General features: G+C 55.7%; 1 protein-coding gene across 3 annotated transcripts; it reads left to right on the plus strand.

Annotated features, from left to right (window-relative positions):
* The first annotated feature begins 182 nt into the window (after positions 1–182).
* Positions 183–25,394, plus strand: PARP10 (poly(ADP-ribose) polymerase family member 10). Of its 3 annotated transcripts, none has more exons than XM_024114213.3 (11): positions 183–299; positions 961–1,127; positions 1,355–1,600; positions 10,575–10,808; positions 11,192–12,060; positions 12,552–12,764; positions 13,069–13,183; positions 13,784–14,818; positions 18,898–19,043; positions 20,726–20,900; positions 21,469–25,394. In XM_024114213.3, the coding sequence occupies exons 2-11, from the start codon at positions 962–964 to the stop codon at positions 21,777–21,779; spliced, it is 3,510 nt and encodes a 1,169-aa protein (XP_023969981.2). In that variant the 5' UTR covers positions 183–299; position 961; the 3' UTR covers positions 21,780–25,394. The 3 variants fall into 3 exon arrangements, with proteins under 3 accessions (XP_023969981.2, XP_023969983.2, XP_042703968.2); XM_024114215.3 differs by lacking the exon at positions 183–299 and adding an exon at positions 331–448; XM_042848034.2 differs by lacking the exon at positions 183–299 and adding an exon at positions 331–448 and having other exon boundaries at positions 13,072–13,183.
* The last annotated feature ends 171 nt before the right edge of the window (positions 25,395–25,565 follow it).

Genomic DNA, 25,565 nt, shown 5'->3' on the forward strand with positions numbered 1-25,565 from the left:
TCCCGGAGCCCCGCCCCCCGGCCTGCAACCCCGCCCCCAGCTCTGAGCTCTCCCGGAGCCCCGCCCCCCGGCCTGCAGCCCCGCCCCCAGCTCTGAGCTCTCCCGGAGCCCCGCCCCCGGCCTGCAACCCCGCCCCCAGCTCTGAGCTCTCCCGGAGCCCCGCCCCCGGCCTGCAGCCCCGCCCCCAGCGCTGAGCTCTCCCGGAGCCCCGCCCCCCGGCAGTGCGCGCTGGGAGCGGCCCACCCCGACTTGACGTGACGTCTTCGCTCGAGCCGCGCTCGCGGCCCCGCCACTGCCAGGTGCCGCCGGGGGGGTCGGGCAGGAGTTGGGGGCGGGGCCAAGGGACAGGGGGCGGGGCCATGGGGTTAGGGGGCGGGGCTGGGAGGGTTGCGGAGCGTCCTCCGACTAGTTTCACTTTCGTTTCTCGCTTGGCTGGGTCCTAGCCCAGGTCAGCGGCGGGGGGCCCGGCACGTGGGGGCGGGGGGCAGCGAGTTGGGGGGGCCCCCGGGTGTCCTGGGCCGGGGGCGGTGAGAGGCTGCCCTGGCCCCTGTCTGGGGGGCGGGCCGGGGCTGTGGGGGGGGGCGGAGCTGGGGGGTGGCGCGCTGCCCCTGGCTGGGGGGGGCGCGCTGCCCCTGTCTGGGGGGGGCGGAGTTGGGGGGTGGCGCGCTCCCCCTGTCTGGGGGGAGGGGGCGGAGCTTGGGGGGTGGCGCGCTGCCCCTGTCTGGGGGGGGGCGGAGCTGGGGGGGGCGCGCTGCCCCTGTCTGGGGGGCAGGCCGCGGCTGGGGGGGGCTAGGGGGGGTACCCTGACCCCTCGGGGGGGACGCCCCGCCCCCATCTGGGGGCAGGCTGGGGGCTCCCTTGTCTCTGCCCCCTGCATTGAGGGGTGTGGGGCTGGCCCCCCGTCTGGGTGGGGGCGCTGGGCACAGCCCTGCCCCGGCTGAGCGGCGGGTGCCCTTGCAGGATGGCGGAGGCGGTGCGGGCGCTGGAGGTGCTGGGGGTCCCCCTGGACATGGAGGAGGAGCTGCTGGTGCTGTACTTCGAGAACAGGCGCCGCTCGGGGGGCGGCCCCGTGCTGGACTGCAGGCGCCAGGGCAGTTGCGCCATCCTGACCTTCGAGAGCCCTGAGGGTGAGTGTGGGACACGAGTGCGGGTCTGGGGGCGTAGCCCCCCTCGCCCTGGCTGCAGGCACCCACACTGCAGCTGGGGGGTGGGGGCAGCTCTCTGTCCTGGCCCGAGCTGGCGGGGCAGTGCCGGGGGGTGCTCTGGGGGAGCAGAGCTGCCGGGGGGTGGAATGGGGCAGCCCCTCTTTGCTGTGCAGGGCAGGGGGCTCACGGTGTCCGTCTCTCCCTCCCAGATGCACAGAGGGTCCTTGCCAAGCCCAACCACACCCTGCAGGACACTGGGCTGGCAGTTCGACCAGCTGCCCCACGGGATTATGGGAAGGTGCTTCTCCGGGGCCTGAACCCCCAAACCGACTGCAGCCTCCTGGAGCTCTATGTGGAGTATGTGCTGAACTGTGAGAGCCGGCGATACACCATCCACCGCAGCCCAGCCGGGGACCAAGCCCTGGTGCAGCTGCCAGAGCCGCTCAGTGACTCAGGTAGGGGCTGGCCCCCAGCTGGGGCTGTCGGGGGAAGGGGGTGGCCAGAGGAGCCTGCCTCGAGGCCACATGTCATTTCTTGGGGTGTACAGGAGGCAGCAGGTGTGGGGGAGGCTCGAGGGGCCAGTTTGGAGAGCAGTTAAAGGTGTAGAGCCTTAAGGTTCATAACATAATAAAATGTAATATCCCTAGGGTGAGCAGGGGGGACACCACAGCTGCCCACCACAGTAGCATTTAAGTTCAGAAAGGGGGACTACACAAAAACGAGGAGGTTAGTTAAACAGAAATTAAAAGGTACAGCACCAAAAGTATCAGAGGGGTAGCCGTGTTAGTCTGAATCTGTAAAAAGCAACAGAGGGTCCTGTGGCACCTTTGAGACTAACAGAAGTACTGGGAGCATAAGCTTTCGTGGGTAAGAACCTCACTTCTTCAGATGCAAGTGAGGTTCTTACCCACGAAAGCTTATGCTCCCAGTACTTCTGTTAGTCTCAAAGGTGCCACAGGACCCTCTGTTGCCTAGCACCAAAAGTGAAATCCCTGCAAGCTGCATGGAAACTTGTTAAAGACACCATAATAGAGGCTTAACTTAAATCTAGACCCCAAATTAAAAAACGTAGGGAACCAAAAAGGGCTAAACAACAAAGTAAAAGAAGCAGTGAGAGGCAAAAAGGCATCCTTTAGAACGTGGAAGTTTAATCCTATTGGGGAAAATAGAAAGGAGCATAAACTCTAGCAAATGAAATGTAAAAATACAATTAGGAAGGCCAAAAAAGTATTTGAGGAACTGCTAGCCAAAGACTCAAAAAGTAACAGCAAAAATTTTAAGAATGTTAGAAGCAGGAAACCTGCCAAACAACCAATGGGGCCACCGGCCAATCGAATTGCTAAAGGAGCACTCATGGGGGATAAGGACATTGCAAAGAAACTAAATGAATTCATAAAAACAGCCGTACTGGGTGAGACTAAAGGTTCATCCAGCCCAATATACTGTCTGAAGCACCTGGTATTGGCTGCTATCGGCAAAGGGAGTGAACAGAACAGGGAATTATCAAGTGATCCATCCCCTGCCGCCCACTCCCAGCCTCTGACAAACAGAGGTTTAGGGACACCATTCCTGCTAATAGCCGTTGATGAACCTATCCTCCTTAGTCGGGGGATATGATTGAGGTCTATAAAATTCTTTGCAATAGTTTTCAGGGCTGAGGGAGATTATCACACCTGAGACATTCTTTTTAGGTGACAAATCTGGGGAACTGTCCTAGATTGAGGTGTCATTAGAGGAGGTTTTGGAACAAATTGATAAACTAAACAGTAATAAGTCACCAGGACCAGATGGTATCACCCAGGGTTCTGAAGGAACTCAAATGTGAAATTGCAGAACTAACAACTGTGGTATGTTACCTATCATTTAAATCCGCTTCTGTACCAGATGACTGGAGGATAGGGTGGAACTGGTTGGGAATTTGAAAGTAGAAGGCAGCTTGGGTGAAAGTGATCATGAAATCATAGAGTTCACAGTTCTAAGGAAGGGTAGAAGGGAGTACAGCAAAACACAGACAATGGATTTCAGGAAGGCGGATTTTGGTAAGCTCAGAGAGCTGATAGGTAAGGTCCCATGGGAATCAAGACTGAGGGGAAAAACAACCGAGGAGAGTTGGCTGTTTTTCAAAGGGAGCCTATTAAGGGCCCAAAAGCAAGCTATTCCGCTGGTTAGGAAAGATAGAAAATGTGGCAAAAGACCACCTTGGCTTAACCACGAGATCTTGCACGATCTAAAAAATAAAAAGGAGTCATATAAAAAATGGAAACTAGGACAGATTACGAAGGATGAATATAGGCAAACAACACAGGAATGCAGGGGCAAGATTAGAAAGGCAAAGGCACAAAATGAGCTCAAACTAGCTACAGGAATAAAGGGAAACAAGACGACTTTTTATCAATACATTAGAAGCAAGAGGAAGACCAAAGACAGGGTAGGCCCACTGCTTAGTGAAGAGGGAGAAACAGTAACAGGAAACTTGGAAATGGCAGAGATGCTTAATGACTTCTTTGTTTCGGTCTTCACTGAGAAGTCTGAAGGAATGCCTAACATAGGCCTTGGCTACACTTGGGGATTAACAGCGCTGCCGCGGCAGCACTGTGAAGCACGAGTGTAGTTGCGCCGCCAGCTCTCCGAGGGGAATAGCTGCGAGCGAGCGTGCAGCGCTGCAGGCGCTGATTACACTGGCGGTTTACAGCGCTGCACTCGCTGCGCTCAGCGTGGTGCATTTTCAAACCCCTGAGCGCAAGTTTCAGCGCTGTACAGCGCCAGTGTAGCCAAGGCCATAGTGAATGCTAATGGGAAGGGGGTAGGTTTAGAAGATTTAAAAAAAGAACAAGTTAAAAATCACTTAGAAAAGTTAGATGCCTGCAAGTCACCCGGGCCTGATGAAATGCATCCTAGAATACTCAAGGAGCTAATAGAGGAGGTATCTGAGCCTCTAGCTATTATCTTTGGAAAGTCATGGGAGACGGGAGAGATTCCAGAAGACTGGAAAAGGGCAAATATAGTGCCCATCTATAAAAAGGGAAATAAAAACAACCCAGGAAACTACAGACCAGTTAGTTTAACTTCTGTGCCAGGGAAGATAATGGAGCAAGTAATTAAGGAAATCATCTGCAAACACTTGGAAGGTGGTAAGGTGATAGGGAACAGCCAGCATGGATTTGTGAAGAACAAATCATGTCAAACCAATCTGATAGCTTTCTTCGATAGGATAACGAGTCTTGTGGATAAGGGAGAAGTGGTGGATGTGGTATACCTAGACTTTAGTAGAAGCATAGCATAAGTTTGAAATACAGACAGTATAGAGCCAATATTCATAATTTCAACTACAAAATTGATACACACACATAGACAGCATAATCATAACCAGCAAACCATAACCTTGTCTTAGGCTACATCTACACTACAGGGGGGAGTCGATTTAAGATACGCAAATTCAGCTACGTGAATAGCGTAGCTGAATTCGACGTATCGCAGCCGACTTACCCCGCTGTGAGGACAGCGGCAAAATCGACCTCTGCGGCTTCCCATCGACGGCGCTTACTCCCACCTCCGCTGGTGGAGTAAGAGCGTCGATTCGGGGATCGATTGTCGATTCGGGGATCCCTGAGAGGTCGATTTCTACCCGCCGATTCAGGCGGGTAGTGTAGACCCAGCCTCAGACACCTCATTTGACCCCCTTTATATAAGATTTGGTCTCACTACAGGACTTTGGTTGCAACCATGTTCTATATGGTCCCAGATTATGTCAATAACGTTACAACTAGGAGGGATAGCTCAGTGGTTTGAGCATTGGCCTGCTAAACCCAGGATCATGGTATTTCTGTAACTCTTCAGCTGGTACCAGCTCTCCTGATGTTTCCGTTCAGAGGCTGAAAGATAGAAGCTTAGAAACAAATCAGCACAGTGCTCCCACCACGGCAGACCCTGCTCGTTTTTTGCCACAGTGTGTCCAGTACTTGGGGCTGCACAAATGTTCATTAAATGGTGCATTTCTTGTGAGTGTAAATTCTCTCTTTTTTCCAGTAAAAGGGCATTAACACTTCATCTAGAAAAAAAAATTCATTTTAAAATCCCCAGCCACTTTGCCATGGCCTGGAGGTTTGAGGCAGAAGCAGGCACTGTTGTTACTGTTTCACTTCCATCGCCCTTTCTTGTGGTTGTGTCTGGTTTTTGTTGTTGTTACTGTTGCAATGGCATTTTGGTCCTGGGAGGAGGAATCTACCCAAATATCCCCTTCCCAATCTCCAGAGCGGTCCCAAAAGTCTGCCCCTTTTGGGGTCTCAAATGTTCCTTCTCCTGATGTTACTGCTGCTGTAAGGTTTGAGAGTGGTGTTTTAATTCTCTGTACCCATCCTTAGGGGCATTGAACTGGGTTTGGGTACTAATGGACAGACATTTCCATTTCTCTGCTTCTGCAGCAGAGGCTTGTAAATCTTGGTGCAGTTTTTTGTTTTCATTTTTACATTTAGCCAATTGAAGGGATACCTCATTGCAGGTTTTCCATAGAAGCCGAACTGCGGCTACTTGTTTTGTTTTGTTTTTTTCCATTGGGGTTGAGGGTTTATATATCAGTAAGTACCGAGCCAATTTGTCTTCTAGGTTTGAAATTGTATGGACATCAGCTAAAACTTGATTAGACCAAGGGCTGGGTCCGAATGTTTGCAAGATTTGTTCAAAAGGTGTGGGTTCTTGTACAAAAGGCAATATTTTTTGTTGTTGTTTTTTAAGGATATCTTTAGACTGTGTTTTCTTAAACATTTTTTTCAACAATTGTGAGCAACAACCAACCACAAAACTAAATTGATAAGTATCAATCACTATAACCCCCTAACTCCTAGAAGAGCAACTTCACTTTTTAACTCCTGGAAGAGCAAATAAACTCCTATTTCCTTCAGAGGTTATGTGGTTAATCAATTGAAAGTTTCCAATCTTTTTCCTCTAGTGCCAGGCTCACTAAAGCTGGCGGTGTGCACACCAGTTTTTATAAGAATCGTGGATTCTCTGCTTGCTCCCCAAACTGCATTCTCCACCAATAATGTTATGCAGACAAAACTACACAGGATCGTTTTAGGGGGCAAGACAAAGATGCCACATTTATTATGATACCACAATTTGATTTATGACCAATAACTAACACACACACACACAATGTTCTGCAGCTGCTGTACAGTTACCAGTCCTGAACATAGCTTGAGTCCGTGGCTCGATTTCGCAGCTTGGGTTCGTAGCTTGTGGCGGTAACTGGCCAGGAAAGCCGGGCACAAGGAAGGGCTGGGTCTGCCCTCTCATGTTGGCAGCAGAACGTTACCCTCCAAAGTCTCCCATCTCACCCAGCCTTTTTGTAGGCTTTAGTTTGAATCCAGAGTCTATAGGTCTTGCTGTGTCACGCTGCCTCTGGGTTCGGTGTGATTAGTCACCCGTTAATTGCAGACGTGACTTTCAGCCTCGGACCTGGCTTTGATCTTCCTTCTATTGTACCTTTGTTGTTTTCTTTTTAGGGTGGACTCTTCTCACTTTGTCAGGGCTCTTGTCTGCATCTTCAGCTGTTGGTGTTTGAACTCTGTTTTATCAGGACAGGCTGGGGCTGGAGGTTGATTCCATCATCCATCCATCCCTCATTCACACATCTAAACTAAACTAATAAGATTACAGCAGGGTTTTGCAAAAATGAAGGTTGCAGCAAGGTTTTACAAAATGGAGTGAGCGTTTTAAAATGGAGTTTGTTACAATATAGACAAGTGTAAGGAATGACCGAGTGAGCAGAAGCTACAATGGAGACAAGTATAATGAATGGCAAACAGTGAGCAGAAGTTACAATGTTGAAACAGTGCAAGTTTCAGTGATTTAAGCAGCAATTAGATTGAAAGTGAAACTTACAAGGGCAGCAGGCTGAATGCTGTGACTCTTAACAAGCATCTTAATGGTCAATTAGCCAGTTGTTTCATTCATAAAACTTTACTTATGAAGTTACATTAATAGAGTGAACAATTAATGAATAGCTAATGTGATGCCAATTTTTTAAAAAGCCTCCAGAGCGATCCCACCAATTACAGGCTGGTAATTCCTGATGCATGGTTTTTGTAAAGGGAAATCACGCCTCACCAATCTATTAGAATTCTAGAATTCTTTGAGGGGGTCAACAAGCATGTGGACAAGGAGGGTCCAGTGGCTATAGTGTATTTAGATTTTCAGAAAGCCTTTGACAAGGTCCCTCACCAAAGGCTCTTAAGCAAAGTAAACTGTCATGGGATAAGAGGGAAGGTCCTCTCATGGATTGGTAACTGGTTAAAAGACAGGAAACAAAGGGTAGGAATAAATGGTCCGTTTTCAGAATGGAGAGAGGTAAATAGTGGTGTCCCCCAGGGGTCTGTACTGGGCCCAGTGCTATTCAACATATTCATAAATGATCTGGAAAAAGGGGTAAACAGGTGGCAAAATTTTCAGATGATACAAAACTACTCACGCTAGTTAAGTCCAAAGCTGACTGCAAAGAGTTACAAGGGAATCTCACAAAACTGAGTGACTGGGCAACAAAATGGCAGATGAAATTCAATGTTGATAAATGCAAAGTAATGTGCATTGGAAAACATCATCCCAACTATACATATAAAATGGTGGGGTCTAAATTAGCTGTTACCACCCAGGAAAGAGATCTTGGAGTCATTGTGGATAGTTCTCTGAAAACATCCACATAATGTGCAGCGGCGTCAAAAAAAGCGAACAGAATGTTGGGAATCATTAAGAAAGGGATAGATAATAAGACAGAAAATATCATGTTGCTTCTATATAAATCCATGGCACGCCCACATCTTGAATACTGTGTGCAGATGTGGTCGCCCCACCTCAAGAAAGATATATTAGAATTGGAAAAAGTACAGACAAGGGCAACTAAAACTATTAGGGGTATGGAACAGCTTCCTTATGCGGAGAGAATAAAAAGACTGGGATTTTCCAGCTTGGAAAAGAGACGACTAAGGGGGGATATGATTGAGGTCTATAAAATCAGGACTGGTGTGGAGAAAGTAAATAAGGAAGTGTTATTTACTCATAACACAAGAACTAGGGGTCACCAAATGAAATTAATAAGCAGCAGGTTTAAAACAAACAAAAGGAAGTATTTCTTCACACAACACACAGTCAACCTGTGGAACTCCTTGCCAGAGGATATTGTGAAGGCCAAGACTATAACAGGGTTCAAAAAAGAACTAGATAAGTTCATGGAGAATAGGTCCATCGATGACTATTTTGGTCAATTTCACGGTCATAGAATTTTCAAAATAGTAACTTTCATGATTTCAGCTATTTCAATCTGAAATGTCACTGTGTTGTCACTGTAGGGGTCCCGACCCAAAAGGGGCTTGTGGAGGGGTCACAAGGAGGTCGCGATATTGCCACCTTTGCTTCTGCGCTGCTGCTGACAGTGGAACTGCTTTCAGAGTTAGGCAGTGGGAAAGCGGCAGCTGCTGGCCGGAAGCCCAGCTCTGAAGGCAGCATCACTGCCAGCAGCAGCGTAGAAGTAAGGCACGGTCTGGTATTGCCACCCGTACTTCTGCGCTGCTGCCTTCAGAGCTGGGCCCTCGGCCAGCAGCAGCTGCCGCTCTCTGAACTCCCACCGCTGAAGGCAGCAGCGCAGAAGTAAGGGTGACGTGGTCTGGTGTTGCCACCCTTCTGCGCTGCTGCTGGCAGGGCACTGCCTTCAGAACTGGGTGCCCAGCCAGCAGCTGCCGCTCTCCGGCGGCTCAGCTCTGAAGGCAGCAGCGCAGAAGTAAGGGTGGCAATATCACAACCCTCCTACAATAACCTCGTGACCCCCCTATGATTCTCTTTTGGGTTGGGACTCCCAGTTTGATAAACGCTGGTTTCCCCCCTTGAAATCTGTATAGTACAGGGTAAAAGTACAAAAAAGACCTGATTTCATGGGGAAGACCAGATTTCACCGTCCGTGATGCATGTTTCACGGCTATGAATTTGGTAAGACCTTAGCTATTAGCCAGGCTGGGCAGGGATGGTGTCCGTAGCCTCTGTTTGCCAGAAACTGGGAATGGGCGACAGGGGATGGATCACTGGATGATTTCCTGTTCTGTTCATTCCCTCTGGGGCACCCGGCACTGGCCACTGTCGGCAGACAGGACACTGGGCTAGATGGACCGTTGGTCTGACCCAGTCTGACTGTTCTTACGTTCAGGTTCTTAGGTTTTTAATATGTTTTATTGGACCTGGTCAGGAGTTTTCAGTCAATGATTTTCCATTGGAAAATTCACTTTCCACAAAATTGTTTTCTGTTGGAAAATGGTTCCCAGTTCTGCTTCTCCCCCTGTTCTCAGAAACCCGGGCTTCCTCGCTGTGGGGCGGCTGGCCACTGACCTGCCCGGAGCCAGGCAGCGCAGGGAGCCTCCGAAATAGGTAGAAAACGCCCAATGGAAATGTCCTTTTGACTTGTTCCGAAGCAAAAGGGGGTGCTCCTGCTCCCCGGAAAGCTCCAGCTTTGGGCCTTTCTGACTCTTGTGGGAGATCCCGAGGAAGGAGATTCGGGTTTCCAGCCGGCTCTGTGAACCGGGGCTGAACAGGGCGGTGGCGGGACCTGCCCAAACCCGGCAAGCTCAGGAAGGATGGGCCAAGTCCATGGATAAGCAGGATCCCCACTTGGGACAGTTCATACTGGAGGGGAGGTTCAGCGTCTGGCCTGGGGGTTTAAGCCCATCGCTGTCTGCTAGCCCGTAGGCTGATCCCTAACGAGGGGGGCAGCTTGTCTCCCATCTGCACCTGTGGCGTCCTTGCACCTTCTTCTGCAGCACCTGGGGCTGCCGCTTCAGAGCCAGGGGCCCAGGCGAGCTGGACCTTGGCTCTGACCCTCTCTGCCTGTTCCTCTGTTACCCGCCCCAGGCAAATGGCTTAGAAACTAAACAGGTGACGGGAGCGACCCCTTCCCAGCGCTGTTGGCTCCTGCGTGTCTCGTCTGAGCAGGCTGGGGAGAGGGCTAGTCTCTGCCGCTGTGCTCCCTCGGCCGCTCTGGGGAAGCCTGTGATGGGCACCCGCTGCTGGCTGGAGCCTGCCCTCTCCAGGCGCTGGGTGGCTTGGTCCCTCCTGGCTCAGGAGCGCCCAGTGCTCGCAGCTCCTGGGAAGCGGGCGGCAGAACTGAGAGCCTGCAGCACCTCTGCTCTGCTCGTGGCCAGGCTCAGCCGTCCTGACCCGGCGTTCCTGATCTCAGAAAGTAAGTGGGGTGACCTAGAGTCTGCAGCTGCCTCACCACAGCCCCTCCCCCAGCAGATCCCCCTGGGCTTGGCAAGATCCTTGCCCTTGCCAAGTCTGTGATGTGAGGGTGTCTCTTTCCCTCTGCCCTTGGCCGGCTGGACTGGGGGAGGGGGAATCTCTGCCCTTGGCCGGCTGGGCTGGCGGTGGCAGGCTCACTGCTCTTTGCCTTGGCAGAGCTCCTGGGCGTGGAGGAGCGTGTGCGCCGGCGGCCGCTGGACGGGGGGCCGCTGTCCGTGGAGTGGGTGCAGCAGACAGACAGTGTGCTGGTGCAGAGCCGGGGCGCCGGGCTGAGCAAGGACCTGCTGGAGCTCTACTTTGAGAACAAGCGGAGCGGTGGGGGCAGCGTGCAGGCCGTGAGGGTGCTGGCAGGGGGCAGGGCGGCCGTCATCTCCTTCGAGGACCGGGCAGGTGAGTGGGGCTGGGGCGGGGTGGGATCAACGCTCAACTGTCTGCTGGGGCTCCGGGGTTGGGGGGCTCCTGGAGGCTGGACCAAGTGAGGCGTGGAGGAGGGGGGGTCTCCTGTGAATGCAGGCGGGTGCCTCCAGCCTGGCACTGGCGCGCGGCCCAGCTCACACAGACCCTTCAGGGCTGCAGGTAGAGAGGCAGGAGACCGCTGCTGCTGGCCCCAGCACATGGTCTGGAGCCCCCCTCCGGGGCGGGGGCAGGGAGCAGAGCCGGGTCTGGCTGAGGTTGCTGGGGCAGTGGGCACGGCACCCCTCCCTGCATGGTCTGGGTGCGTCTGTCTTCCCGGGCAGCTCTTAAACCCATGTGCCTGTTTCGTTGCCCTGCAGCTGTGCAGCGGGTGCTGGAGAAGCCCCACAGGCTCCAGGAGAGCGACCTGGACCTCTCCCCATACTATGACTTCCTGGAGCCCCCTGACTGCCCCCCGGAGGAGGGAGCCGAGGCACCCCAAGGGGAGGCGGCAGCAGTGGATGGCGGGCCCCAGGCCATCTGCGTGAGCCTTGAGGACACAGCGAAGCGGCAGCTGCTGGAGTCCAGCGGGGCCCTGCCGGAGCTGCAGGCTGCCTTCCCGGAGCTGACGCTGCGGCTGGAGGAGAACGGGGCCTGGATCTCGGGCGGGGACGCAGCCCGGCGGCAGCAGCTGCAGGAGCGGCTCCTGGACACCTTGCAGGGGATGGCCCAGGACCTCCTGCCACTCCCGGCCCAGACCCTCCGCTTCCTGCAGCGCGGCGACGTGCGGGAGGAGGTGGAGCGGCTGCTGGCCAGCCAGGGCTTGCCGGCCCACTACGCACCCAGCGGGAGCGCGCTGAGCGTGACAGCGCTGAGCCCTGTGGCCACCCGCCAGGCCGTCTCCTCGCTGAGCGCGGCCCTGAGCCCCTTTTGCCTGGCGGTGTCAGCGCAGCACCTGCACGCCCTGGGGTCGCCGCGCTGGGAGCAGCTCCAGGCCTCGCTGCGCTGCTGCACCGTGTGCCTGGCCCCCGGCGGCGAGCACCTGCAGGCCCTGACGCTGCGCGGCCTGGAGCAGGAGAACCGGGAGAAGCTGCAGGGCTTCCTGCAGGATGCCGCCCTGGATGAGAGCCTGGTGTCCATGGAGCCGGGGATGCTGCGCTACCTGCAGCTCTACTACCAGGAGCTGCTGGCCGGCATCGCCGAGGTCACGCTCCTGCCTCTGGAGGGCACCGACGTCACCGGATTCAGGGTGAGCAGCCGGTGCCGGCATGCAGGGCTGGGCATGGGGGGGTGGGGCGGGATGGCCTTGGGCCCCCACGGCCGTTTCTGGGCAGCCTGCGGGCTCCTGCCCCACTGCCCCGTGGGGCTTGTTTAGGGCAATGCAGCCTGTGGGGACTACAAGTCCCAGCAGCCAGTGCAGGCAGGTCACATGGTTCACGACAGCACTGCATTCTGGGAGCTGTGGTCTGCACCATGCTGGATTGAGGGGGTGGAGATTGCAGTCAGCTGCGTTAACTGTGACCCCTGGCATATTCCCCGCCCCCCCCCCCCGAGCACCCCACGGGGGGAGCTGGCGTTGTACGTGTCGTGTGTCCCGTCCCCCCCCAAGGTCCCATGTCGTTCCTCCTCCTCCCATGTCCCGCGGGGGTGGAGGGGGGGGGGCTGGCGCTGCACCTGTCCCAGCCCCCCGGCCCCGGGTGCAGAGTCTGCCGGTGCCTCACGCCGTCTCTTGTCTTGCAGCTGAGTGGGGAGGCGGGCGCCTGCCGGGCAGCGGCAGAGTTCCTGCAGAGCCTGCTGGGCACCATCAGCTGCCAGCCGGTGACCCTGCGGCACCCCGGCATCGCTCGCTTCCTGCTGGACAAGCGAGGCCAGGGCATCCTCCGGGAGCTGGAGAGCCGCTTCCGGTGCGTGATTGGGCTGGAGCAGGTCCACTGGAGCCCCCCGTACGCACAGGTACGGCCGCGGCTCGGGGCACATGAGCACAGCCGCTCCTCCAGCCTGTCTGCCAGGCTCAGTGCTGGCCCATTGGGATGGGGCGGGCAGCCACCGGCAGGTGGGTGAGCTGGACACTGGGTCTGGAGAGGGGTGTGCAGCTGTGGGGTGACACAGGTCTCTAGGGGAGCCTGCAGGCAGGCCTGGGGGGCAGTCAGATGAGGGCGGGTAGAGAGCCAAGGGGGGGCTGGCCCGGACAGAGGCTGTTGGGTGCTGGCAGGAAGCCGGGTCCTTGGCTGACGTCTTTCCTGCCTGCCTGTCTCAGCAGGACCTAGAGCTGCCCGAGGAGCCCGTTCCTCTGAGCTGCCGCCGAGATTCGCTGCCCACACGGCTGGAGCCGCCCGACGGCGACACCACTGACTGGTGCACCACCAACATAGGTAGGGCTGCTCCTGCAGGACTCGGACCCCCAGCGGGCTCTGTCCTGTGCCTGGGGGAGTGGACAGGGGCTAGAACCCAGGCAGGGGGCAGGCGGCCGGCCCTCCCTCCCCCTGCTGGAGCCCTGGGTAAAGGTCCAGAACTTCCTGGCTCTATGGGGCTAGGCTGGGGTGTGGGGTAGCACTGTTCAGGGGCCCGATCCTGCAGCCCCAGCCCCCCTTAGGGGAATGCTCAAGGCCAGAGTGGCTGCACCATTCCCCTGCGCTTGCTGTGTGAGCTCGGCACTGCCGTGGCGGCTGGCAGCTTGTCGGCACTTCTCCGGGCCAGGCAGCCTGTGCCCCGGCCCACCCCGCCATACGGAACCCGGCTCTGGCCCCGCTGCTGGGGCAGGGGGCAGCCTGGCTGTGCCCTGGGGTACCGGCCGCTGCAGGAGGAGTGGCCACTCAGACTCCCCCACCTGTCCGCCCTGGTAAATCTTCCACCTGCTCGCTGTGCAGAACGGGCCCCAGGGCAGTGGCCCCCCTGTCTGTCCTCCCCTCCCCCAGCACCGGGGCTGCCCCGAGAGTCGGGCACGGCCTGTCTGACCTGCTGTTGCCCTGCAGAGGAGATCAAAGGCCTGCTGGCCTCTCTGGAGCCCGGAGACGTGGCGGGGGCTGCCCAGCTGGCCGCCCCTGCTGCCGGGGAGGCCCCGGACTCGGCAGCGACCAGCCCTGAGGAGGAGGAGGAGGATCTGTACACTGTGGGAGAGCCTGGCACTGCCGCGGGTCAGGAGGAGGCGGTGCCTGCAGGCCATGACGGGGAGCGGAGGGGCCCGGCAGACGGCGACGAGGAGGAGGAGGAGCTGCCCTCCGCCCCCAAGTGCTCCAAGGCCACCGTCCAGTCGGAGTGCAGCATGGAGGAGGAGGCGCAGCTGCTGCTGGCCATCCAGCGGTCCATGGACAGCCAGCACTGGGAGGAGGAGGAGCTGCAGCGCGCCACGGAGCTGTCCCTGCGCTCCTACGAGCAGGAGCAGCACCAGGCCCCGGCAGAGCCCGGGGCTGACCGCAGCCTGCAGGCCGCCCTGGTGGAGTCGCTGGAGGAGGCGCTGTGTGTGGCCGGCTCCGCCCAGCTCACCATCTACTCGGCCTACGAGCAGGACGTCAGCGCGCTGCCGGGGCAGCTGGAGCAGGTGCTGCGGGCACAGCAGTGCCAGGAGAAGGTGGCGAGCGAGGCTCTGCGGGCCCTGCCCTCGCGCTGCCGCGGGTACCTGGCCCAGCTGCAGCGCCAGCACGCTGTGCGCATCTCCCTGCAGGACGCCACAGCCACCGTGCACGGCTTTGCCGACTACACGGCCCACGCCGCCCGCGACCTCACCCGGCTCCTCACCCGCCTGCTGCAGGCCCAGCGCCCGCTTGGGGAGCCAGCCGCGCGCTGGGTGCGCTGGGAGCCCCCCGGCACCGCCGCCCCCTACTCTTCGGAGGCCAGCGCCCTGCTGGAGCAGGCCTGGCGCCGGCAGCAGAAGCGGCTGGATGTGCTCTTTGACGGCAGGCCCTTCACCATAGACTTTGAGCGCATGGAGGAGTACGACATCGGTGGCGCCTGCACCCTGGCCATCTCGCGCACTGAGCCCCCGGCCCCGGAGAACGGCCACCCTGCAGGTGCGTGCTCCCAGCCCCGCTGCCTCCGGCCCTGGGGGGGGCCACCTCGGGTAGTTCTCCTGGCTGCCTGCACGACAGCTGGGCTTGGCAGCTGGTGGGTCCCGGTGGGGTGGGGTGGGGTCGGGTCAGGGTTCCAGGCAGGTTGTCCAGTCTGAGCTCCTGTGCTAGCCCCGCACCCAGAATGAGAGCAGAGACTCCCAGCCCACGGGAGACCCGGCTGGCGTGTGCCACGGGCAGCGAACACCGAAAGCAGGGGAAGGACAAGGTGAGAGACCCCCAGGTAATCCTGGCAAGGGACCACACGCTTCAAGGGAAGGCGAAACCCCCCAGGTCCCTGCCAGTCTGAGCCCATACAAGCCGTCAGTCAGCCCCTGGGCACGTGAGCTAGAACCAGCCAGCCAAGAGCCCTGGCCCATCCCGTCCAATGTCCCGGCTCCAGCCGGGGCCACCCTGATGCTTCGGTGGACGGAGCTGATAAAACCCAGACTATCCTGGGGAAGGGAACCTGTCGTGAGCCCTGCAGGTGACCCCCTGAGGAACATGAGACAAACTGGAGTGAGCCCCTCCCCCTACCAGCACAACCACCAGCTCGCCGGAGACTCTCAGCTGTTTGCCCCACAGCTCTCGCTGGGAGGCTGCTCCAGAATCTCCCCCCTCGAATGCTCAGAAACCTTCTAATTTCTGGCCGGATTTGTTTCTGGCCTGTTTCTCCCATTTGCTCTTGTGCCAGCGTTGTCCGTTAACTTCACCAGCTCTTTGCCCTGATTAACTTTTCCCTGCTATATTTACACAGAGCAGTGTCTGGCCAGACAAGCCAACGTCTGCTCCCATCAGACCGGCCCTCCATGCCCCCACTAATCCACATGGCTCCTCTCTGCCCCTGGTCCAGCTGGAACGCACCGTTCCCGAGCATGGGGTCCAGAACTGTGCAGCGCCCCCGGGCCTCGCTCACTGGCAGCAGCACTGTCGCTCGGTCTCTCGGCTGGAAGTGCCTTGCCTGCTACATCCCTGGCCTGCACGTCCCTGTTTCACAGCCCATCCTGCTGGGGCTCGTAGGCACGCTGTGCTCAGCCCCCAGCCCAGGTCTCTGCTCCGTCACGGCCAGCTGACGAGCCCCTGGCCTGGAGCAGAAATTCTTATCATTGGACCCTAAATGCTGGCCCTGCACTTCGTACTGTTGAATTTCATCCCATTCCTGTCACTCCGGATCTTCCTGGAAACTCTTCCCATCTCCCCCTGGTCCCCCGGATTGGCCAGGCCTCCCAGCTTCCCATCGGCCCATTTCGTTCACACGCTCCTGCTCCTGATGAGACTGGGCCCCAGGCCAATCCTCGAGAAACTCCCCATGTCACCTCCCTGCGGGGCAATAGTTCATCTTGCAGCACAGCCCTCCTGACCCCCAGCTTCCCGAATTTAACTCACTTTCCTGTGCCAAAGGCTGCTCTCAAATCCCCGTGCATCCCGTCTGCCGTATTCCCCTCTGAACAACGCCCTTCTTTGAGAAAATAACAAACAGGTGAGTCTGGCCCGGGCTGCCTTGGTAAACCTGGCTGCGTTATGGCCCCTGTGTCACGGAGTATTGGGGGACTCAGGGCCCTGCACCCCCGGCTTCCTGCGATTCACCATGACTCTCAGCCAGCCAGTAAAGCAGAAGGTTTATTTGGATGACAGGAATACAGTCCAAGACAGGTCTTGCAGGCACAGACAACAGGACCCCCTCAGTTAAGTCCAGCTTGGGGTCCCAGGGCATCCCAGCCCACCCCCCTTTGGGGGGTCAGAGCCATCTCTGCCTCCCAGCCATCTCTCCAGCTCGCTTCCAGCACTCTGCCTTCAGCGACCCCTCCCACAGCCTTTGTTCAGTTTCCCGGGCTAAGGAGTCACTTGGCCTTCAACCCCTTCCTGGGTTCTCATGTTACACACTCAGGTATGCGCCCTCGGGCAGATCCCATCCCCCAATGCAGACTATCCCAGCCACACTCCCCTGTCAGCATTCACAGACCACAGTGAGAACAGACCCAGTTCGTCACACCCTGTACCACCGGCCTGCAGGAATTTCATTCTGCTTTCCTCCCCCGTTCGTTTTACGGCCTGGTGTGCTCCCACGGTCAGACTAACGGCTCTGGAATTGCCTGGGTCGCTTCTCTTCCCTTTCTTAAATACCTGCACGGCCTCCGCTGTTCTCCACCCCCAGAGCTGGATTTCTTACCAAGCCTTGCGCCCGGACTCGCAGCCTCCTGTGCCCGTTCTTACCGCACTCTGGGTCGGCAATGACCCAGTGCCCCGGAGCTGAGCGCATTAAACCTGGAAGATTTTCTTCCACCTCAGCTGTCGGAATTTCCTTTTGTGCCGCCATCCAGCCTCATGGGTACGGTCCCTGTTACCGTCCGGACTGGGCCATACCTAGAGTGTCTTTAACCTCCTTCCCAGCCCCACCACCGGGTGCCCCAGCCTCATCCTTCCTTATTCCTTTTTTATTGATGGGACTGAAAAACCCTCCTCGTGTATGTTAATGTCCTTGGCAAGAGCTAATTCTGCTCGACTTCCAGCAGCCCTCCCTTTATCCCCACTCCTCCCAGCCCCCCCAATGTGCCGTTCTTTGCTTTTCCACTCCCCAGAGACTGTCTGCTGACTCCTAACAACCGGGTGAGGTGGGCCTGGAGCCCTTCCCTACAAACTTCTTCCCCTTACTGGGGATGCCAGTTGCAGACGGTTTTGTAGAGTGATCGGAAGAAATTCCAAGTGGCCGCTGCATTTATTTCCTTGGGCTCTTCAGTCCAGCCGACTTGGCTAACGAACTCCCTTCGTTTCCCACAGTCTGTCTTTCGGAAATCAAAACCCAGAGCTGGTGGCCTGGTTTTGATTTGGTTTAAATTAAATGGAAAGATCATCCGCACATGAGCACTGGATCCGAGGTTCCTTTTCTATGACCAGCTCTTCTCTGATGCCCTCGCTACTTACCAAAATGGAAGGCAAAATTGCATCACCTCTTGTTGGTTCAGTGACAATTTGATGTAGAAATCTGTCCTCGATAACATCCAGGAATAAGTGGGACCTCCCAGTGTTAAGAACATAACGGCCAGACTGGATCAGACTCATGGTCCATCTAGCCCAGAGGCCAGGGCGAGGTGCTTCAGGGGGAATGATCAGAACAGGGCAATTGTTGAGTGATCCATCCCCTGTCATCCAGTCCCAACTTGTCAGAGGTTTAGGGACACCCAGAGCTGGGTTTCTATCTCTGCCCATCCTGGCCAATAGCCATCGATGGACCCATCTTCCAGGAACTTACCTAGTTCTTCTTTGAATCCAGTTATATTTTGGCCTTCACCACATCCCCTGGCAGAGAGTTCCACAGGTGACTGTGCGTTGTGTGACAAAATACTTCCTTTTGTTTGTGTTACTAGCATTTATTCTCCAGTTTATATCTGGGGAGTTAGTCCCCAACCGTGAGACAGTTCCCAAGCGTGTTTCTCTCTGATGATATTAACGAGATCTGTCCATATCCTGTGGGTCTATAGCAGGTCCCTAACACTGTCCCCACAGAACCTCTCTTACAATTTCTCCCCGCCCCCAAGTGATTTGGACCCAAACAGCCTCAGTTTTGTCCACACTGTCATTTCGTCTTTCTTTACAGCTCTGTTGCTGTACAACACTACTCCATCCCCTCGGCCTTCCTCTCCTCTCTCTGAACAGCCCAGACCCGTCAATGCTTGTGTTCCACCCCTGAGCGCGATCTGCGCACTCTGCCCATTTGTGGCCACGCCGCCTCTATCAGCCTTGCTGGCCTCATGTGTGCAGAAACCTCTGGAGTTTATTTGGTGTCTCCAAGACTTTTTTCTTCTTTGTAAATGTAAGGGTGAGGGGGGTGGCCCTTTGTCCCTCTGACGAAGGGATCACCACCCTGAAAAGGCTGAGAACCCTGGGCTAGATTGTAATGGTCCCTTCTGCACTCCGTGCGTGACCCCAGTGCATCGCTAGGGGGCGCTGTGCTGCAGGGTGGGGGGCACTGACCCAATGCTGTGCAGGCGGGTGGGTCTGGTATCCACCTGCTGGGTGACGTCCTGTCCCCCCCCTCTCCCCAGCCACGGAAGAGAAGGGCCTCGAGGTGGACCTGGGCGAGGAGGTGAAGCTGGTGCCGCTGGCCCAGGGCTCGGAGGAGTTCCGCCACACGGTGCGCCAGTTCTACGACACGCTGGAGGACTTCCACAACAAGATTCGCATTGTGAAGGTACCTGGGGGGCAGCACAGCCGGGCCGATTGCTCTGCCCGCCCCAGGGCCATGGCTGTGCCGGGGGCTGGCTGTCGGATTTCGTTTGCCCGTGTCCCGGCGTGCAGCAGGGGAACTGTTGCACAAGGAGTGGGTGGGAGAATGTTTATCCCGCATATCGAGGGGACGCTGCCGCAGCCTCGTCCCCACTGGTCACCAGACAGGGTGGGTGCTGGGGTTCGCCCATCTCGCACAGGCCCCTGGCAGGTTGTGGCATGGATGGTTCCAGACCGACTAAGGTGGACTCTCTCAGGGAAGCACCATTACCCTGTGGGACTCCCTGCCACTTGATGCTGGTGCAGCCTCGTTACGAAAGGATTGGCTGTGCCTGGGACCCCGCTCCCCGTGGTTCTGTGTGCGCCCCCTGCTGGCTGCGCCAGTGCCCGTGAGGCTGCCTGATACCCCAGCACTCCCTGGCTGTTCTAGGGGTGTTCCCCGCTCTCACCACTATTCTGGGAGTCTGGGGCAGGGCCCGCCTGAGCCTGGGTATGAGCTGGTACACTGGTGAGGCCTCATCTGGAGTATTGAGTCCAGTTTTGGGCCCCACACTACAGGAAAGACTTAGAAAAATTGGAAAGAGTCCAGCGGAGGGCAGCGAAAATGATTAGGGGTCTGGAGCACATGACTTATGAGGAGAGGCTGAGGGAACTGGGATTGTTTAGTCTGCAGAAGAGAAAAATGAAGCGGGATTTGATAGCTGCTTTCAAGTACCTCAAAGGGGGGTTCCAAAGAGGATGGAGCTCGGCTGTTCTCAGTGGTGGCAGATGACAGAACAAGGAGCAATGGTCTCAAGTTGCAGTTGGGGAGGTTTAGGTTGGATATTAGGAAACACTATGTCACTAGGAGGGTGGTGAAGCACTGGAATGGGTTATCTAGGGAGATGGTGGAATCTCCTTCCTTGGAGGTTTTTAAGGCCCGGCTTGACAAAGCCCTGGCTGGGATGATTTAGTTGGGAATTGGTCCTGCTTTGAGCAGAGGATTGGACTAGATACCTCCTGAGGTCCCTTCCAACGGAGTGTGGGGGGACACAAGGCCCTGCACCCCCGGCTTCCTTGGATTCACCATGACTCTCAGCCAGCCAGTAAAGCAGAAGGTTTATTTAGACGACAGGAACACAGTCCAAGACAGGTCTTGCAGGCACAGACAACAGGACCCCCTCAATTTGGTCCATCTTGGGGTCCCAGGAGCACCACAGCCCAGTTGGGGGGGTCAGAGCCCCGTCTGGGCTCTCCTCCATTACCAGCCAGCTCCTGACCCACCTCAACTCCCTCCAGCGTCCCTTCCCCCAGCCTTTGTCCAGTTTCCCGGGTAGAGGTGTCACCTGGCCTCTCACCCCTTCCTGGGTTCTCATGTTACATGCTCAGGTATCCTCCCTCAAGGCCAGTCTCCCATCCCCCAATGCAGACCATCCTAGCCACACTCCCCACTCAGCATTCAAAGATCACATCCCACATTAAGAACAGTCCCAGTTCGTCCCACTACCCCCCACCCCCCAGACTCCTCGGGAACCACTGGCCATGCTGGGGAGCCCATGGGCCCCGCCTGGTGCGTTATCCCCTCACTGCCCACTAGGGGTGCCTGTCCCTCCCCGTGGCACAGGGGCTGGTCTGGTAGGGCCTGGCTGATCCGTGTCCCTGACGCAGGTGGAGAAGCTGATCCACCCGCTGCTGTACAAGCAGTACCAGCTGAAGAAGGCCTGCATGGAGAAGGCGTGCGGCCACGAGGCCGTGGAGCGGCTCCTCTTCCACGGCACCACGGAGGAAGCCAGCCGGGAGATCTGCCAGCACGGCTTCAACCGCAGCTTCTGCGGCAAGAACGGTGAGTGGGCGGGAGCAGCACAGGGAGGGGCCAGGCACATGTAGAACTCAGGGGCTCCAAGACCCCTCCATGCACAGGAGTGAACTGATGTTTCTGGAAGTCACTCCCTGCGCCAGCCTTGGACATTTCTCCCAGAGTGGGGCATAGAACCCAGGAGTCCTGGCTCCCAGCCCCCCCTGCTCTAATCCACCAGCCCCCACTCCCCTCCCAGAGCTGGGGAGAGAACCCAGGAGTCCTGGCTCCCAGCCCCCCTGCTCTAACCACTAGACCCCACTCTCCTCCCTGAGCCAGGAACAGAACCCAGGAGTCCTGGCTCCCAGCCCCCACTTCCCTCCCAAGGCTGGGGACAAAACCCAGGAGTCCTGACTCCCAGCCGCCAACCCCCTGCTCTAACCCACCAGCCCCCACTCCCCTCCCAGAGCCGGAGACAGAACCCAGGAGTCCTGGCTCCCAGGGCCTGGTTGACCTGGTGCAGGTGGCCGCCTGCCCCCTCTCGCGGCTGTGCTGTGGGTGTTGCAGCCCGGAGCCTGCTGTGCTAACCCTGTGCCCTCTGCCTCCTGCTCTCCAGCCACACTCTACGGGCACGGGGTCTACTTTGCGGTGAATGCCGTGTTGTCAGTGCAGGAGCAGTACTCCCCACGCAGCGCCGACGGCAACAAATACGTCTTCGTGGCCAAGACCCTGACTGGGGACTACACGGCGGGCAGCCGAGACATGCGGGCGCCGCCCCTCAAGGAGGCAACCGAGGCCCCGCTCCGTTATGACAGTGTGGTCGACAACCCCAAGAAGCCGGCCATCTTCGTCATCTTCAATGACACGCAGGCCTATCCGCAGTACCTCATCACCTGCCAGCTGTCCAAGCCTCCAGCGCCGCGCTGAGCCGCTGGGCGTGCGCTGGGTCACCTGCTCCAGCTCACAGCCTGCCTTCATGCCCCTCTGTGCCTGCGGCTCTCAGCCCTGCCCTGGAGAAGGGGCCTGGCGCTGGGCTCCGCGGCCAAGCTCTGCCCTGTGGAGAGGACAGGGCCACGCGGCTCCACGGGGAGCTGGGCTGGTCTGGGTCCCCAGGCCCCATTGCGTGGCAGGGAGCCCCCAGTTCCCGGCCTCTCAGATGTTGTATAGTCCCTCTGCCCATTGCCCACATATGGTGCCCAAGGGCTGGTGCCATGGCTCTGTCGGGGGGTGGGACCAGGAGCTGAACCCCACGAGTCATGGAGAGCCCTGGAAACTGGACCCAGAATAAAGAGACAGCAGTCTGAGTCTCTCCCTCTGTCCCTGGGCTCTGGGGGGTTGGGGGCAGGGGCGTCACTTCTTGGAGCATCTATGAGCTGTTTGGCTCCGCTGCTTGGGGATAAGAGCCTACTGCTGCCAGCGCCTAGAGTCTTACTGGGGGTGGGGCTGTGCAGGGGCGGTCCCACAGCTGACCACCCCCCCCCATAAATGATCTGGAAAAAGGGATAAACAGTGAGGTGCCAAAATTTGCAGATGATACAAAATTACTCACGATACTTAAGTCTAAAGCAGACTGCAGAGAGCTACAAAGGGCAAATATAGTGCCCATCTATAAAAAGGGAAATAAAAACAACCCAGGTAACTACAGACCAGTTAGTTTAACTTCTGTGCCAGGGAAGATAATGGAGCAAGTAATTAAGGAAATCCTCTGCAAACACTTGGAAGGTGGTAAGGTGATAGGGAACAGCCAGCATGGATTTGTGAAGAACAAATCATGTCAAACCAATCTGATAGCTTTCTTTGATAGAATAACGAGCCTTGTGGATAAGGGTGAAGCGGTGGATGTGGTATACCTAGACTTTAGTAAGGCATTTGATACGGTCTCGCATGATATTCTTATCGATAAACTAGGCAAATACAAATTAGATGGGGCTACTATAAGGTGGGTGCATAACTGGTTGGATAACCGTACTCAGAGAGTTGTTATTAATGGTTCCCAATCCTGCTGGAAAGGCATAACGAGTGGGGTACCGCAGGGGTCTGTTTTGGGACTGGCGCTGTTCAATATCTTCATCAACGACTTAGATATTGGCATAGAAAGTACTCTTATTAAGTTTGCGGATGATACCAAACTGGGAGGGATTGCAACTACTTTGGAGGACAGGGTCATAATTCAAAATGATCTGGACAAATTGGAGAAATGGTCTGAGTTAAACAGGATGAAGTTTAACAAAGACAAATGCAAAGTGCTCCACTTAGGAAGGAAAAATCAATTTCACACATACAGAATGGGAAAAGACTGTCTAGGAAGGAGTACGGCAGAAAGGGGTCTAGGGGTTATAGTGGACCACAAGCTAAATATGAGTCAACAGTGCTGTTGCAAAAAAAGCTGATTGCAAAAAAAGCAAACATGATTCTGGGATGTATTAACAGGTGTGTTGTGAGCAAGACACGAGAAGTCATTCTTCCGCTCTACTCTGCTCTGGTTAGGCCTCAGCTGGAGTATTGTGTCCAGTTCTGGGCGCCGCATTTTAAAAAAGATGTGGAGAAATTGGAAAGGGTCCAAAGAAGAGCAGCAAGAATGATTAAAGGTCTTGAGAACATGACCTATGAAGGAAGGCTGAAAGAACTGGGTTTGTTTAGTTTGGAGAAGAGAAGACTGAGAGGGGACATGATAGCAGTTTTCAGGTATCTAAAAGGGTGTCATAAGGAGGAGGGAGAGAACTTGTTCACCTTAGCCTCTAAGGATAGAACCAGAAACAAGGGGTTTAAACTGCAGCAAGGGAGGTCTAGGTTGGACATTAGGAAAAAGTTCCTAACTGTCAGGGTGGTTAAACACTGGAACAAATTGCCTAGGGAGGTTGTGGAATCTCCGTCTCTGGAGATATTTAAGAGTAGGTTAGATAAATGTCTATCAGGGATGGTCTAGACAGTATTTGGTCCTGCCATGCGGGCAGGGGACTGGACTCGATGACCTCTCGAGGTCCCTTCCAGTCCTAGAATCTATGAATCTCACAAAACCGGGTGACTGGGCAACAAAATGGCAGATGAAATTCAATGTTGATAAATGCAAAGTAATGCACATTGGAAAACATCATCCTAGCTGTACATATGAATTGATGGGGTCTAAATTCGCTGTTACCACTCGAGAGAGATCTTGGAGTCATTGTGGAGAGTTCTCTGAAAACATCCACTCAATGTGCAGCGGCAGTCAATATAAGTGAACAGAAAGTTGGGAATCGTTAAGAAAGGGAGAGATGATGAGACAGAAAATTGCTTTTATATAAAATCCATGGTCCACCCACATCTGGGATACTGCGTGCAGATTAGGGATGAAAAAGGTTAAATGTGTAACTGCTAAGCATTAGCCTTACTGTTCATTGGACCTTAACTGTTAACCCCGGTGGCCACCCAGCTGGAGTCACATTGGTTAACTGGTTAAATGATATAATTTTAATTGTTTGACCGGTTAACTTTTTAGACCAATATTTACATCCCTAGTGCAGATGGGGTCGCCCCATCTCAAAAAAGATGTATTGGAATTGGAAAAGGGCAACAAAAATGATTAGGGGTGTGGAATAGCTTCCATATAAGGAGAGATTAATAAGATTGGGACTTTTCAGCTTGGAAAAGAGATGACCAAGGGGGGCATATGAATGAGGTGTAGAGAAAGTAGATAAGGAAGTGTTTGTTTTCTACTTCTCATAACACAAGAACTAGAGGTCACCAAATGAAATTAATGGGCAGCAGGTTTAAAACAAACGGAAGTATTTCTTCACACAACGCACAGTCAGTCTGTGGAACTCTTTTTGCCAGAGGATGTTGGGAAGACCAAGACTATAATAGGGTTCAAAAAAGAACTAGATAAATTCATGGCCCAACGGTCCATCAATGGCTATTAACCAAGATGGACAGGGATGGTGTCCCTAGTCTCTGTTTGCCAGGAGCTGGGAATGGGCGACAGGGGATGGATCACTGGATGATTCCCTGTTCTGTTCATTCCCTCTGGGGCACCTGGCACTGGCCACTGTCGGCAGACAGGACACTGGGCTAGGTGGACCTTTGGTCTGACCCAGTGTGGCCGTTCTTATGTTCTTATGAAACGGCAGTCTTACCAAAGGACAACCGTTGAAATGCAGGGAGGCTGTCCTCTTCCCCTAATCCTGCTGGGTGTTCGGGGCCACACCAAATGAGTCTGGGAACTTTATAAGGGACTTCAGAGACTCTGCAGTGATTCCTTCCCATCGTGGCATGAATGAAGTAAGACGTTGCTGCTGTGTTTGATTGCATAGGTCTGGGCTGATTTAAAATTGGAAGCATGTGATGATGAAGGCAGAAGAGTGGTAGGTCAAATGCCCACGGTTTTGAAATTGGAAGTCTAGGGATTGTGGAGACTGTATGGGATTTGAAATGTTTGGAATGTTTTACGGGTGCCAGCAGACAGCCTAGCAACCGTTCCACTACCATATTCTGCTGATGTTGCTGTCAGGTCTGGAGCTGCTCACATTCCCTGGTGAAAAGAACTTGAGGGATCAACCTGTAAAACCCTGGCTTTTTTTCTGTGCTCATGACTCCCCCTCCTGACTCTCTGCAGAGCATGCAATGTGCTGCGTCATCACAGCTAAAGAGGGTCAGTAATGCAGGTAGCAGAGGTTTGTATGTTTGGTGCTGAACATGTGGAGTTTAATCCACAGTGACAGTTATGTCGTCGGTATA

Source organism: Chrysemys picta, chromosome 2 (genome assembly GCF_011386835.1).
Source record: "Chrysemys picta bellii isolate R12L10 chromosome 2, ASM1138683v2, whole genome shotgun sequence".
NCBI classification, from domain to species: Eukaryota; Metazoa; Chordata; order Testudines; family Emydidae; genus Chrysemys; species Chrysemys picta.